This window comes from Amphiura filiformis, chromosome 2 (assembly GCF_039555335.1).
Source record: "Amphiura filiformis chromosome 2, Afil_fr2py, whole genome shotgun sequence".
NCBI classification, from domain to species: domain Eukaryota; kingdom Metazoa; phylum Echinodermata; class Ophiuroidea; order Amphilepidida; family Amphiuridae; genus Amphiura; species Amphiura filiformis.
This window is the reverse complement of record NC_092629.1, coordinates 29595289-29609269: the sequence shown is the minus strand read 5'-3', so window position 1 is coordinate 29609269 and position 13981 is coordinate 29595289. Positions and strand designations below refer to the sequence as shown.

The 13981-nt window shown below is 35.5% G+C and overlaps 1 protein-coding gene across 1 annotated transcript in view; it reads left to right on the top strand.

Moving 5' to 3' along the window:
• Nucleotides 1–13981, top strand: part of LOC140146067 (neuronal acetylcholine receptor subunit alpha-10-like) — a 245440-nt gene that overhangs the window by 164659 nt on the left and 66800 nt on the right. Inside the window, exon 2 of the mRNA XM_072167812.1 lies at nucleotides 299–459. Within this exon, the coding sequence (XP_072023913.1) occupies nucleotides 299–459 (161 nt within the window). The remainder of the gene's footprint in view (nucleotides 1–298; nucleotides 460–13981) is intronic.

Below are 13981 nucleotides of genomic sequence, written 5' to 3'. Positions count from 1 at the left end.
AGTCACCTACTTCTGATATTAGTGTTGATAAAGTAGTCACCTACTTCTGATATTACTGTTGATGAAGTAGTGGCCTTCTCCGCAGTCGAATAAAATGAATGAATTCATGTTCATAGCCGCAAGTTGTTGTAAAGTCTAGTCAATTATTAGTCACAAGTTCGTAAATACTCAAATATACTAAACATCTTTCAAACTATTCAACATAGTGAAATACATACATATCAGCATTAGCTGAAACTAAAACGGTAATGACTACTGCCCTAACTTAACAATTACTTTCTTTTATCTTTCTGAATAGGTATACTAAGTAATGAGATGAGGAACTATGGAAGCGACCAGAAAAACCTACTGGTAAAACTTGAAAAATCTTACGGACCGAGATCTTTAAGACCAATACGAAATTCTTCTGAAGTCACCAAAGTCGTGTTTCGTTTACTTATTGCCCAGCTCATTGATTTTGTAAGTATCAAAATAATCAAAATTGGATTGTTTCAGTTGAAATCCATATACCCCCTATGGAAGACATGGCCATAATCTTCCTTACAAGGAGTGTGAATCTCTAAGGAGGTTACTTGAACGGATGAATCCAATTAAAATCTACACCCTGTGTGTGAGAGATTAAGGTCATGTGTTCCATAAGGGGGTGTATGGATTTTAACTGGAATAGATGCATTAGGTTACGAGTGCCATATTGAAATGGCTTCCGATTTTACTCCAACCAATTCGAGGGTAATAAATAATTGAGTCTAAAAGTGCCGTAGCATAACCTATGAAGTTAGAATAATGATTAGAATCTTATAGTTCATCTTGACATTCATCTTTAAAATGGCACTTTTTGTTAGTTACCGAAAGGTTTGTAAAAATCAGTTGCTGGCCACCTGTTTTGTGGAGTTCTTATTCTCTTTAATATAATTAAGAGTCCCTCGAGGTTGGGGCCAACAGTGAAAAACACTACTTTCAGTTGGGGAGCTACTAATGACGCTAAAATATGTTTCATACATACCCTCTGTAAAATAAATTTCCAAAATCTTCCATATGGGTATAGAATAGCCCAATTGAAGCAACAAGTTAAATATATTTTATTAAATACGTTCAGGTTATTGTTTTTAAGCGTATAGTGTAAATTCCTAGTCATCGGATATGTGCCCTTATTTGTATACGAAACCATTTTTGGTGAAATGACATCATTTTTCTGGTATCCACGACTCGATAATCACTTTCGGTCCATCCGTAGATATCGGAAATTGCTCCGTTTGCTGAGTGAGTTCTCCTGTAGGACATGTCCTAAAAAGATGACTGATCACCAGAGAGTTTGCCTGTCTATTGCCAGGGGAAACTGGACCGAGAAGCGTCTATGATTGTGAGCGATAGTGTGTTTCAGTATATTGACAGGGGAAAGATAACTAGTGGGGATAAAAGGTGTTTCCCAATGTCAGCTATGGTGTTAACCTTGAGGAGTATTACTCCTTATTTTAAGGAAGTATATGTTTAAACTCTGCATGGGCCATCTCCCCAGCAAACACAAAAACCCTTTAAAAACGATTTAAACAAACTATATTTTTAGTTTTGGTTTAGGTAAAAACATTTTAATGTCGAGTTATATCAAGGTCATGAAAACGTTTAATACGTTTTGTATGAAAACATACCACAACAATATTTTTAAAATGTTTTCAAAATTTTAGTGTAAACTATTTTTTGCATTTTATTTTGTCGTATTATTGTCTCAACACTTAAATAACATTATGTTAAAATATTTGCAGTATGTTGTAAAAATGTTTTTAATGTTATGAAAACGTTTTATACCCTTTATATACCCTTTATATAACCCGACATTTAAACGTTTTCTAAGAACTTTTTATAACCTTTTGCGAATGATGTCGAAAACGTTTTGTATTTGCTGGGGTCGTCTACATTGTTAACTATGCAAATCTAGATCATAACATCTGTTATGTTTCTAGGTTGTGAAATATTATGATTGAAAATATATATAATTGTTCTTGTCTAATGTCAATGCGACAAGATCACGAGGAATGAATCTAATTTCGTTAATTATTGATTTTGAGTTATCAACATGTTTCCTTTTACACGGTATTTCTAATCAGGGCACAGTGATTATAGAATATAAAGATGTGTTCCAAGTCTAAAAACACTAAAACAATAATAATAAGAAGAAAAATACACATTTTACAATATGCAATGAACTTTTAGACTATGACTGTGACTGGTCTGTCCTAAGACATATTTCTTTTTTTATGGCACAGACACCTATACCCATGCCAATTTTGTGCACTTTGGAATCTCAAAATAAAATGTTATTTACTTGCTTGAATTCGGTCCAAGACCTCAAAAACACAAACCTTAACACTTCTTAACGGCGAACCCTTTTACCATCTAATGCTAAGATTCGGGACTCATTAAATTGTAACTGAAGAAAAGAACTAACGCCTACAACAGGAGAAACAGCCATTATTATTGCATCGCTATTGTTTTTGTTTTTTGTTTTGTGTAGCAAAACATTTCATTTGCGTCCGAATTTGCGTATAATAACTCGTCAAACTCAAGAATTGTATAGACATATGTGACGTGTCATGTCAAAAGGAGACACTTTTGGGCAGGATCGTAAATGGAGATATAGCCAAAAATCTGCCCAGGTGATTTTTTTTTTTTTTTCACAATTTGGGTTTGTTGCGAATTTGTGACGTTATTAATGTTTAAAATATTGTCTGATAGTTTCAGACCGGAATATAACTGGCATCTTGTATTTTTGAGACATTTTTCAAGGTAATTCCTACTCTCAACATTGTCAATAATACTATTTTTAAAGGCCGATATCTCAATTTCCAATTTGATAACACCATAACTTACGAACTCAATATCTTCGCTTAGGAATGTCCAATTTCATTGGAGAAAACGGCGTTGTGGAGCAAAATATCTCTTTATTTAAGATATGTAAAAACCTCAAAATTGATAACCTGCCCAAAAGTGTCTCCTTTTGACATGACACGTCACATATTGCAGATGTTTATTACTTGTAACCATATAGCGGATATAATCAAGTTTCCTCAATCCAGTGCTTTTGAGGTTGAAGCGCGAAATTGTACTTCCTTTTATCTGGAGGAAATACGAATAAAGAACAAATGAAACAACGTATTCATTTGACCCAGTCGGAAAGTGTTTCTGTCTGTGGTGATTATGATCAATGTGAGTTACAAAAAAAGCGCTCGTGGTCCTCATCACAACGTCGTTATACACAAGGGAATATATAAACCCGCGAATTTGGTCTACTTACTGATAGTACTTACAAATCACACGTGTGTTATTACTTCGATTGTTTAAAACTAGAGGTTACAACAGGTATTCCATCTTTTACTTGCAATAAACCGGATTTCTAAACAGATGATTATAACATAGCAAGTAAAATCACCTGAATGAACCTTTATTGTCTTTCATATAGGTTTGATTAATTGACCTGTTATTTGGGGACGATAATAAAGGACGAGGTTTGAGTCACCCCTTGTCCTACTAAAATATTTCTGTAACACGTTTTACTAACATAAGGGTGGTGTACAACCCCAATGGATTTCTATGATTAACAGGTTATACTGTTAGGGCTGCGGGAGAAGGCCCAAAATGCTGCAGGAAAGTCGGAAGTGGCAACTATCGTGCTACAAGATAATTAGGGTATTTTTGAAGGTAGTTGTCCTGACTATCTGACTAGTAAAAATTGCCCCTCGAATTCCTGTTGGGAACACGTTTTAAAAGATCCTCGAACTTTATATAGGTGTAAAATAATGATCAAATCTTTCAAAAAATTATAGGTTGACATATCTGTGATGTACGTGTACGGGGTTGTTGAGTTATACGCAATAACGATAATAGGGATCAACATTTTCTCAAATTATTCCGCTTAACACAACACTTAAACAGGAAGCTCCACAGAAGAACTGACAATACACCTGTTACTTTGATGACAGACAAAACTGAATTTACATGGATACATTTTAACCTTGACTTATTCCCCAAGGAACTTGAACCAAAAGTGGGGCTTTCACTTTAAGACAAAATTAATAGTTTTTCACATCTAAAGTGTTGTGTTACATGGGCAACAACGCCAAACAGGTCGACAGTCATTGGATCATGTTAACCTTGGCGTTTGCGATCACGTTACCCAGGTAATATTAAAAATATTGCTCCAAGCGGAACAATTTGAGAGGATTTCTATCAAAATCGAAGCATTTTAGATTTCAGACCCCCGTAATGGTACAAAGAGTCAAAATAACATTTGACCTTTTTTTGCATATAACTCGAGAACCGTACATTGCAGATATGTTAAACTTAATTTTTTTTTCTGAATCATTATGAGCACAGGAATACTGCGCATGGACTTTGCTAGCACGCCGCAAGAGGGGAGCAGACACATTTTGTTATGTTACTTGCGATAAACAAACTGTGAGCAATTTGTAAACTTCCATTAGGTGTTTTAACCGATGTAAAAGACTACGACGGGGTTTTCGTACAACATCTCCTTGTAATACGAGTGCTGGAATTCACTTTATTCGAAACTCATTTGATTTTGCTATAATTATGTTTTTAGATGTGTAGAAAGGTGCGAATATGAATGCATTTTTTTTACAAACATATGTCAGAAAATAACTGTGCATTTTATGTTAACACTTCTTCTAGTTTTGGTAAAATATATAAGAATTATAATATAATATATAATCTAGCAATGCTTTTATGTTACCCTATGTTTTACGTGTTATAGAAAATAAAATTGTGATTGATTGCAGCATGGTTAATTGTCAATAAATTTTACATCTCGCCAGTTTGTCAAAATCAATATAATTTTGGTTCCCGCATCTTTCTTTTTGTTTACATTTTGAGCGTATCTGGATATACAAGTTGTCTCCTTCACAACCGGTTTCTATCATGCATGGTCGTGATTGAATTATGCAGTCTGGGCCCGAGACTACACAAGCTGAAGTATTGCTTTAAAGTAACTTCTCGTCTTTATATCGAGCAGGTTAAGAGAAACGTCATTTCTGCTGCTTTTACCATCTCTCACCTGGTGTGTGCCCAATCTCTCTTAAAACTCTGTTCATTGATTTTAAGGTAGAATTTCGTTCTGGCATTTACCTAAGTGAGCAGGGAAGTTATCGTTATAATTTGACTCGGGTTTTCACTGTTGGTACTGCTATAGCTCCTTTATATCATTTTTGTTTTAATTGAAAATGTAACATTTATTATATAAAGTTCCATCTACCATGTCTACCTACATATAAGTAGTAGCCATTGAACCGAGTTTAGCACACTTTAAGGATCCAAATGTCCTTATTTTGTCCTTAGCAAAATAGCTTCAAACTTACAGAAGTTGTATCAGTCTTTCTTACTTCGTCCTTGTACGTATTACAACAGATGAATCAGGAATATATAGGTTACAATTCGGTTAGGGCGGCTCCTTCGAGTTTGTGCCAGTTTCTATCGTTCTAAACAATAGACCGCGTTTCAGCCGGCGTTTTCCGCGGTCAACCGGTGGTCGATTTTTTTATTTCATTCCTTACAATGCTTAATACTGGATACAGATTTTCCTAGGGTTTCTTTGTTAACTAGAGGTGAAATGAGTCGAGCGATTTAAGTGATATTAAGTGATTCGACCTCATTGTAAAGTCGGTGATTCGAGTGACTTAACTTCTAGCTAGAATTTGGGCACATTATTATTTTACTCGAAATGATTCGTGGCAATCCTGTACCATAAATGAATATGATCTCATGTGTATTATACGGGTATCGCAAAATGAAGTTAAATGTTATGCTCAGCTATGCTCATGCTCCTTTCCCTTAATTTTTCAACATTTATATTAAAGGCAGCCTTTTTCAAAATATTCTATGTTTTAAGCTACACTAACACAATTTGTTCCGGGTATGTGCGCGGATGACTGCACAGAGAGAAATCTGCGGATCAATCATGCCCTGTAACTTACTAATAGTATGTGGCAAATGTACGTATCGGAATTTAGTTCCGAACACTTTGCATCAAATATGTAAAACAAGTCATCTTGTTCGAATTGCTCGCTCCCGTTCACTCTTTATTTAACATGCATATTTTTCATTTATTAGTAAATGTAATTAATTTTAATATAAATTAATTAGGTATGATTAAGTGTCCTCACTTTGTGTACTTATGTCTGTCAAATTTCATAAAATTACCAAAAGTCGACGTACGTCAGTATGTGATACGACCGACGATATTGTTGAGCACATAGAAATTGCGACGGCGAATACTATTTCAGTATAATTGCCTCTTGATTTGTCAAAGCTGAATTCTCTTTTCATATAATTTTTTTCTATATCGCTTTCCAAGGATCATACCAAGATATTTGACATATTGAATAACACTCATTTCAGCTTGCTCGTTTCACATAGCATGGAAATACACACACCTTTTGATGCTTTGATTATGATACCGATAATAACGTTGTCATTAATAATTATCAAATGCCGTTAACAACGTGTATTTAGATAAAACAAATTATTGTTTTGTAATTTTGTATAATGTGTTCAATATTATATCCTGACTACGACGTTGAAATGCCTTAGGGTATGTCACAGAGCATACTGAACGAAGAATAATACGCATTGTGTGATACCTGGCTATATGACATGACGAATGTCATAATAACATAATAATCCGTATAATAATATTTTAGAAATAAAGGATAATGCCGCATCCTTTATAACACCATAATATGTCCGAGGTAGTAAAAACGTAAATACTGGGTAAGGCGCAGCAAAAATAATAATTTAAACGTTTTTACTGCCGAGGACACATTATTTGGCTGTAAAGGATAAAATTAGTGCGATTTAAAGAGCACTTTTACCCCAAATACGTAGAGTAGTAAAGTTGTTATTGTTACGAGTCGTTAGTGACTCAAGGCAAAAAACATCTTTTCACATTCACTTCAGAATGCACAACAAAACACGCTGTTTGATTAAGTTTATATCTGAATCTTTAATCAAAAGTAAAGTATGATCTTAATAATAACACTTTATAATCAATCAAACATATAGATTAGGAATGTTACTTAACCAGCAGCCTTTTTCTTATTGTTGATTATTAAGTTCTGTTACTCATTATTCTTGATGTATCATCTACCTGTCACCGTTCAGCGACGTCCACTGAACATATGGAATCCTTTACCTTGCATACAGTCCCTGTGTTTCCATTTACTTTGACAGGTGTGTTGTTTCCTAAACCAGACTTCAGCACGTCGACAGAAGAATATAATCCTTTCTTGGAAGAGGTGCACACTTTGACGTATTCTAGATCTTCTTCGTTATTACTGGATAGTAGTAAATTTACTACAAAATATATGTCTGGTTCGCAATTTCCTTGCTTGTTACAACACTAGCTGCAGGTGAAACAGTACAGCCAGCTAACACAACGCCGCCGTAGCCAGACGGTGGTTAACCTGGGCAATTCAGGGAACATGAATGGGGAATCTGGGGTCGCTTGGTAGAGGAAAAGCTGCAAGAAGGCGGAAATCTGAAAGTCAGTCAACGGCATCCAGAAAGCGCAGAAGGATCAGGCCACCCACTGTATTACTTTGGCCATGATAGTTCACAATAAGAGTGCGAAATCAAAAGTAGAAACCGGCGTCCTTTGGTGGGTCTCACATGCAGGCTACACGATGGGTAAACCGCTACTTGGGAAGATGATTATGTTGATCGGACTAGACCCATCCATTATGACGTAAATGATTTTACAGACAATCCTGAGCATGAAGGATCGGCACAAACATGAGGAAATGAAGAAGGCTTGGTACATGGACTGTACGGGGCATGAGTGCAGGCAGACTTGAGATTGTCACAACTTGTATGGAAGGGCAAGACAATTAGTGTTCTTTGCATTTTAGAAACATCAAGGTTGCTTCACTACAGACGATAAACAGTTGTGTACGCGGACAAGAACATTTCAAAGAGAGAGAGAGCATGACGTTGATGTAACTATCTTTCATAGGTTCAACCCAATCAGCAACAGGATCATTACCTTAAGGCTACAAGACCGTAAATGTCGATTTTAAAAGCTTTGAATCAGAACTTTTCTTATACAATTCTAATGACATGCGTATGTCAGAAAATAAAAAAACAGTTACTAAAATGGCAATGACGTCATGCCACCAGCTATTGTATATAAATGTATGCAAAATATACAATGAAAATATATTTTGCCTTTTTTTTCAATAGATACTAGTAATGCGAAATTCGCGAGAGTACTTAATTTCATAACAACTAATACAACGCATAAAATAAGATGTAATAATAGACAGTTCTTTGCTTTCATAAAACTATTATGATACGGGTGATACATGTTACTTTGGCACTAATCATGTTATATTAAAGCGTATTACACAATGCGCATTTTATTTCGTATTGTTTTTCATTCACTATGCTCTCTGACACATCCTACGGCATTTCAATGTCGTAGTCAGAATATCATATTGAATGCATCATACTAAAATTATAAGATAATGCTGCTAGTTTCGCCTTAATACACATTACTAACGATGTACAATAACTAGATCATACAAAGGTTATTGTTCGTCTCATAATTTCAAAACAAAAACCTCTGTATTGCTGTCTTAATGTCACAAACTGAAATGAACGGTATGCGTGCATGTGAAATATATTAGTATCATACTTGGAAAACGATACCGCAAATGATGATCTGTAAGGTAGTAACAAAATGTCGATTTTGATGGAATTTGGTACAAACGTTTAATATATTTTAAGCTCTTAGTACACCAAGTAAAATAACTTAAACCTGTCAAATCTAATTAAAATTGAACATTTTTATGATCATAGTTGTAATCAGCATGAAAAATGCATTAAAATGAGTACAAACAAGCCTAGTATTGGTTCAGTGGTTCTTGAGATAGCTCTTGTTATTTTGGGAAAATATCTCCAAATATGGACTTGTTTATATGTTCAAGTATATGGCTATAACACGCATATCATTACAAGAAGTATTCAGATCTATTCCGATTTTCAACGTTTTAGAGAAAATTGGTTGTTTGTATCATTAACGTTTCAGACTTTCAGATATGCTTAATTATTTAAATTTTAATTAATGTTGAAAATATAATTCGATTCATTAATAAAAAGTCTTAAACGGCTTGATCAATTAACCTCTCAAGGTCCTATATTAAACAAAAAACGTATGGGAAATAAACACAATTAGGCTTCTTGGATTTGTTTTGTTCCTCTTTCATTTTCACAATCGCTTAAAGACCAATTAACTGAGTTCATAACATTCATAACATATTAAAATTCATATGCCGACAACTTAACTGCTTTCTTGTGCAACATACAGGGTGCCCAAGAATGATTTATACCGTGTTTGAACAGAATATCAAAAATGTATAGTCAACAGTGTAACTAATTTCAATAAATGCAATACAATGACGCATATGTCTCCTTTTTATTCTGTGACTTGATTCGTTTTGGTGTGATGTCAAGATATTTAAGTTGAAAAACACATTTATATGTGATTTTTACCACAATTTTCAATCAAAAATGTCATTATTACAGAGGATATAACTTCCTCAAAGATTCTCCGCGGTAAATATTAATCTTACGTACGTAGCTGTTGTTTTGCCAATATACTGTGGACATAAATACATGCAGTAACACTGAGGATGTAACCTTCTCTATACCTTTATGAAAAGTCCATCTCTGCCGGCATTTCAAATGATGACATTCACACAACGCAATAATTGTCTTCAAAACTGCCGCCAAAGAAATAATAGTTCAAGGTTACTCAAGCGTAACAAATCCTTTATTCCATACAAGGATTGCTTCGTAACATAATGAATAATCGATATACTATTTAGTAGAAGTAAGAAGAGGCCACAACAAATATACATTTTCCAAATAATTTTGTGCTGAACGGTTAGTAATTTCAAATAGTTTACTATTTTTACGCAATATCCTGTAACTTCTATTTAAGGGTCCAATTTCTAAAATCTGAAAATCCCAAGAGAGCTAAATATATGTTAATTTTAGAGTTTAAAACAATACTACCAATAGTAATGTTCTTCATATTTAAAAAACAAATTTCCCGGTATAAATCATTCTGGGACACCCTGAACTTGATTATAATGTTATATATATAAATTAAGCCTGAAGTGTGATGATTAATGGTCTGCATGGTCTCGTTATAACAAGACATTTTACACCAATATCCTCAAGGATGTCTAGTGCCCTGATTTAGGAAGCATGTATACAGCGTGTCCCAAAATGTGTCATTTGTCATTTTTATTACTTCTAATATTAATTGGTATTAAGCATCCAACACGATTATGATGACTATTTCATGAAGAGATCTGAATCTTCTACGCCTTGATACTTGCGACCATGTAACTATTCAAAATAACTACCATGTGACCTGATTTTGAATAGTTTGACCGACGTAATTACAAAGGAGTAAGATATTGCAGCCTCAACTTGCTCTCTATAAAAAAAGGATACGCATAGGGTTGTAGAACAACTTGTAGTTGTACCATGCACCGGTGCTAATGAATGTGGGACATCTTTTAGATCCATAGGGTACTTGATTTGATAAAAGATCCAAGCCTGGTAGTAATAAGCAATTCTAAAATGTCGGACGAGTGAGACCATATTGACCATATCTTCTTTGACAGTTTCCAGGTCAATTTGCCCGGTCATTTAGGCAAATTATGTCCCTTGGTGGGTATGGGACTTAATATCTTTATAGCAAACATGGCCGTCTGCTAAATATATTCCCAATTTGTTCTTGTTTTCGTTGGCATTTGAATGTGCGATAATATCATCACCTGAACAGGTGAGGATCCTAATATATTTCCTTACAGATGAAATGACACCGTCTGACCTTTCATTGGATGTACAATAATTATCTGCCCCGGAGGAGGATAGTATTCTAAGTAACGTAACAAAATGTACCGGCTCCACTTTTGCGGCGTGCTTGCGAAGTCCATTCAAATTCGCAACACAGCAACATGAATCTTGTCCTAATCCCCTAATTCTTTAACACGTGACCGAGTACAGAATAAATCGCAAATATTAAGGGACTGTAGACAAAGGTCCATGTTATTGTCTTGGCAGTCCATACCACCTATGTTGTAGAAGCTAACCAAACTTCTGCCAGAAGCTTTTAACTTTTACAGCCTCATTCATTCCCACAATGCTATCGGTGCCTGTTCTTCATTTGCTTCTCTCAGCATTATCTGAAACTGGTTCCTGTCTGATACAGTGAATTGTTCTGGCACATTCTCCATGTCATACCTGACTAGTAGTGCCACTTTCTTTTTGGCTTTGAGTCTCATACTTGCAACAAGCATCCGGTGGTCGTTTCTACAGTCTGCACCTGGGCATATCTGGACACTATACAATGAAGATCGTCATCTGCCTCTTATGAGGATGGAATCTATTTGATTTATCACCATGCCGTCAGGACCTATCCAAGTTCACAGTCTGCGTGGATGATGCTGTAAACACGTGTTGCCTATGATCATATCTGCTTTTTTTCTTTTCTTTTTTTGCAGAAGTCTTCCCATCTATCTCTGCGTTCATTCCACAAACCGTCTTTGCAAACATGTCTTTGCCAGAGATTTTATTTTGTCCGATGTGTCATGTAGTTTATTGTATAACTCTTCTATAGTTTCATTAGATGCCGTGGATGATGGTGCACCCACCTGTATTATTGTAGTGTTGAATGGGTGACAGAGAAAATATTTCGGAAAATTAAATTTTATTGCAGTAAAAAGCCGAATCAGCATTAAAACTCGCAATGCATTGTTGGGCAGTTGTTGCAGTTTTGGAAAACGTTGCACTCTGACCTATCAGGAAAATATTTTTGTGCGTACAAAATAATTGTTTAAATGTTTTACTCGAATTAAAAAATGAAAAAACAAAAAACAACAGTCAACACATGGTTATTTAACAAATTATTTGATTATTTAGAATATTTTAATTACAGGACTATTACAACAATAAATGAATAATAATTAAAGCAATTTCCCCGATAAACCAAATTTCAATGTGTACCAAAACTGGCAAAAAAGTCCCACAATGTTTTAGGAACTTGTAATGTCGATGTCGCATATTACTTCGCCAGAAAAGAGAAATATGGGAATTTCTGGGAAGCACGAACTTTTAGCAGAATCCTTTCTAGCTTTTACAATAACATGGATCTTGCCCTAGTCGACTAATATTTGCGATGTATTCCCTATTCGGTCACGTGAAACTGATATTAGGAGATTAGGGAAAGATCCAGGTTTCTGCGTTGCCAACTTGCATGGACTTTGCTAGCACGCCGCAAGAGGGGAGCAGACACATTTTGTTACGTTACTTGCGAATAATAATCCTCCTGGGGGTAAATAATTATTGTACATCCAATGAAGGGTCAGACGGTGTCATTTCATCTGTAAGGAAATATATTAGGATGTCTCACCTGTTCAGGTGATGATATTACTGCAATTCAAATGCCAAAGAAAACTGGACAAATTGGGAATACATTTAGCAGACGGCCATGTTTACTATAAAGATATTAAGTACTCGGCGCACCCACCAAGGGACATAATTTGCCTAAATGACCGGAGAAAACTGACCTGGAAACTGATCAAGACAATATGGTCAATATAAGTCTCTCTTGGACGATATCTTAAACTTTGATTTATAACTAGCTATTGATTTTTTTATAAAATCAAGTTCACTGGATATGGATATTAGGGAATTCCAAATTCATTGATATCGGTACAACTACCGTAAACGTTCGCCTAATGGCGCTGAGCATCCGCTCCGTTGACATAACTGGAATTTTAGACACAAACTGAAAGTGCCCTAAAAAAATCCGACCAGCAAAAAAGGCACATACCCTTAATTCTTGTCGGGATTTTTAGAGGAGGGAGCTCTCTATTTGTACATGAAACTTACCCCAAGGCAAAGAAGCCCAGGAGCGCCATTAGGCGAACGTTTACGGTATATGGTAAAACTTTTTTTGATCCTGTTGAATTTAGATGTCTAATTTCTGCAACCCCACACTTGTGTCAAAGGATAGATCTTGAGTTGAGGAAAAGGCATTGAGAGCAGTGGCGTAACCAGTGGGGTGGCCGGGGGGCAAGCTGCCCCCCGGGCACAAAAAAACTGGGAAGAAGAGCAAAAAAAAAAAAAAAAGGGGAAAAAAAGGGGAAGAAAAAGGAGGAAAGAAGAGAAAAAAGGGGAAAAAAAAAGGGAAGGGAAGAGAAAAGGGAAAGAAAGAGGGAAGAAGATCTATAGGGTCCTACTACTTTCATTGTGAAATTTGTTCTCTGAAACACTGATTTTTTAGCTTCTAATATGCCAAAAACCAGGAGCTTCACGGGGCTCCGCCCCCCTGACCACCGCCGGGGCTTTGCCCCTGAACCCCACCAGGGGCCCTAAGGCGGGCCCCTGGACCCCACCAGTTTAACCGCTCGCACATAAATACTACGATTTTTTTTTTTTTTTTTTTTTATTTTACAATCTTGAACGTTTTCAGTGATTAAAATATAACTTAAAATATAATTTGGTGCTGTAGGATAAAGACGCTAAGGTGAGGTTCGTGCAACCGTCAGGGCTGCCTTACCCGCCCGATTGTACATCGCTGAATGTCGAGGATATTACATTTTCAATCAAAAACAAGATTTATGGCATATCATTGACTTGAGGAAGAGTACACAAACATGTATTCTTCAATTAATACTTGTTGCGATTTTAAATTCTACAATTGTAAGTTTGTAACGGAAGCAAACACAAAACAGCTTAACGTCAATCAATCGTGTTGATAAAAGCCTTATGAATGATAATATTGCGAGAAAACTGGTTTACAACATTACAAAATCATGACTATTTATAATATCTGCGAAAACATGGATTTGGATAATGACAAAACATATCAAGTATTGGATAAGTGACTCATGTTGAC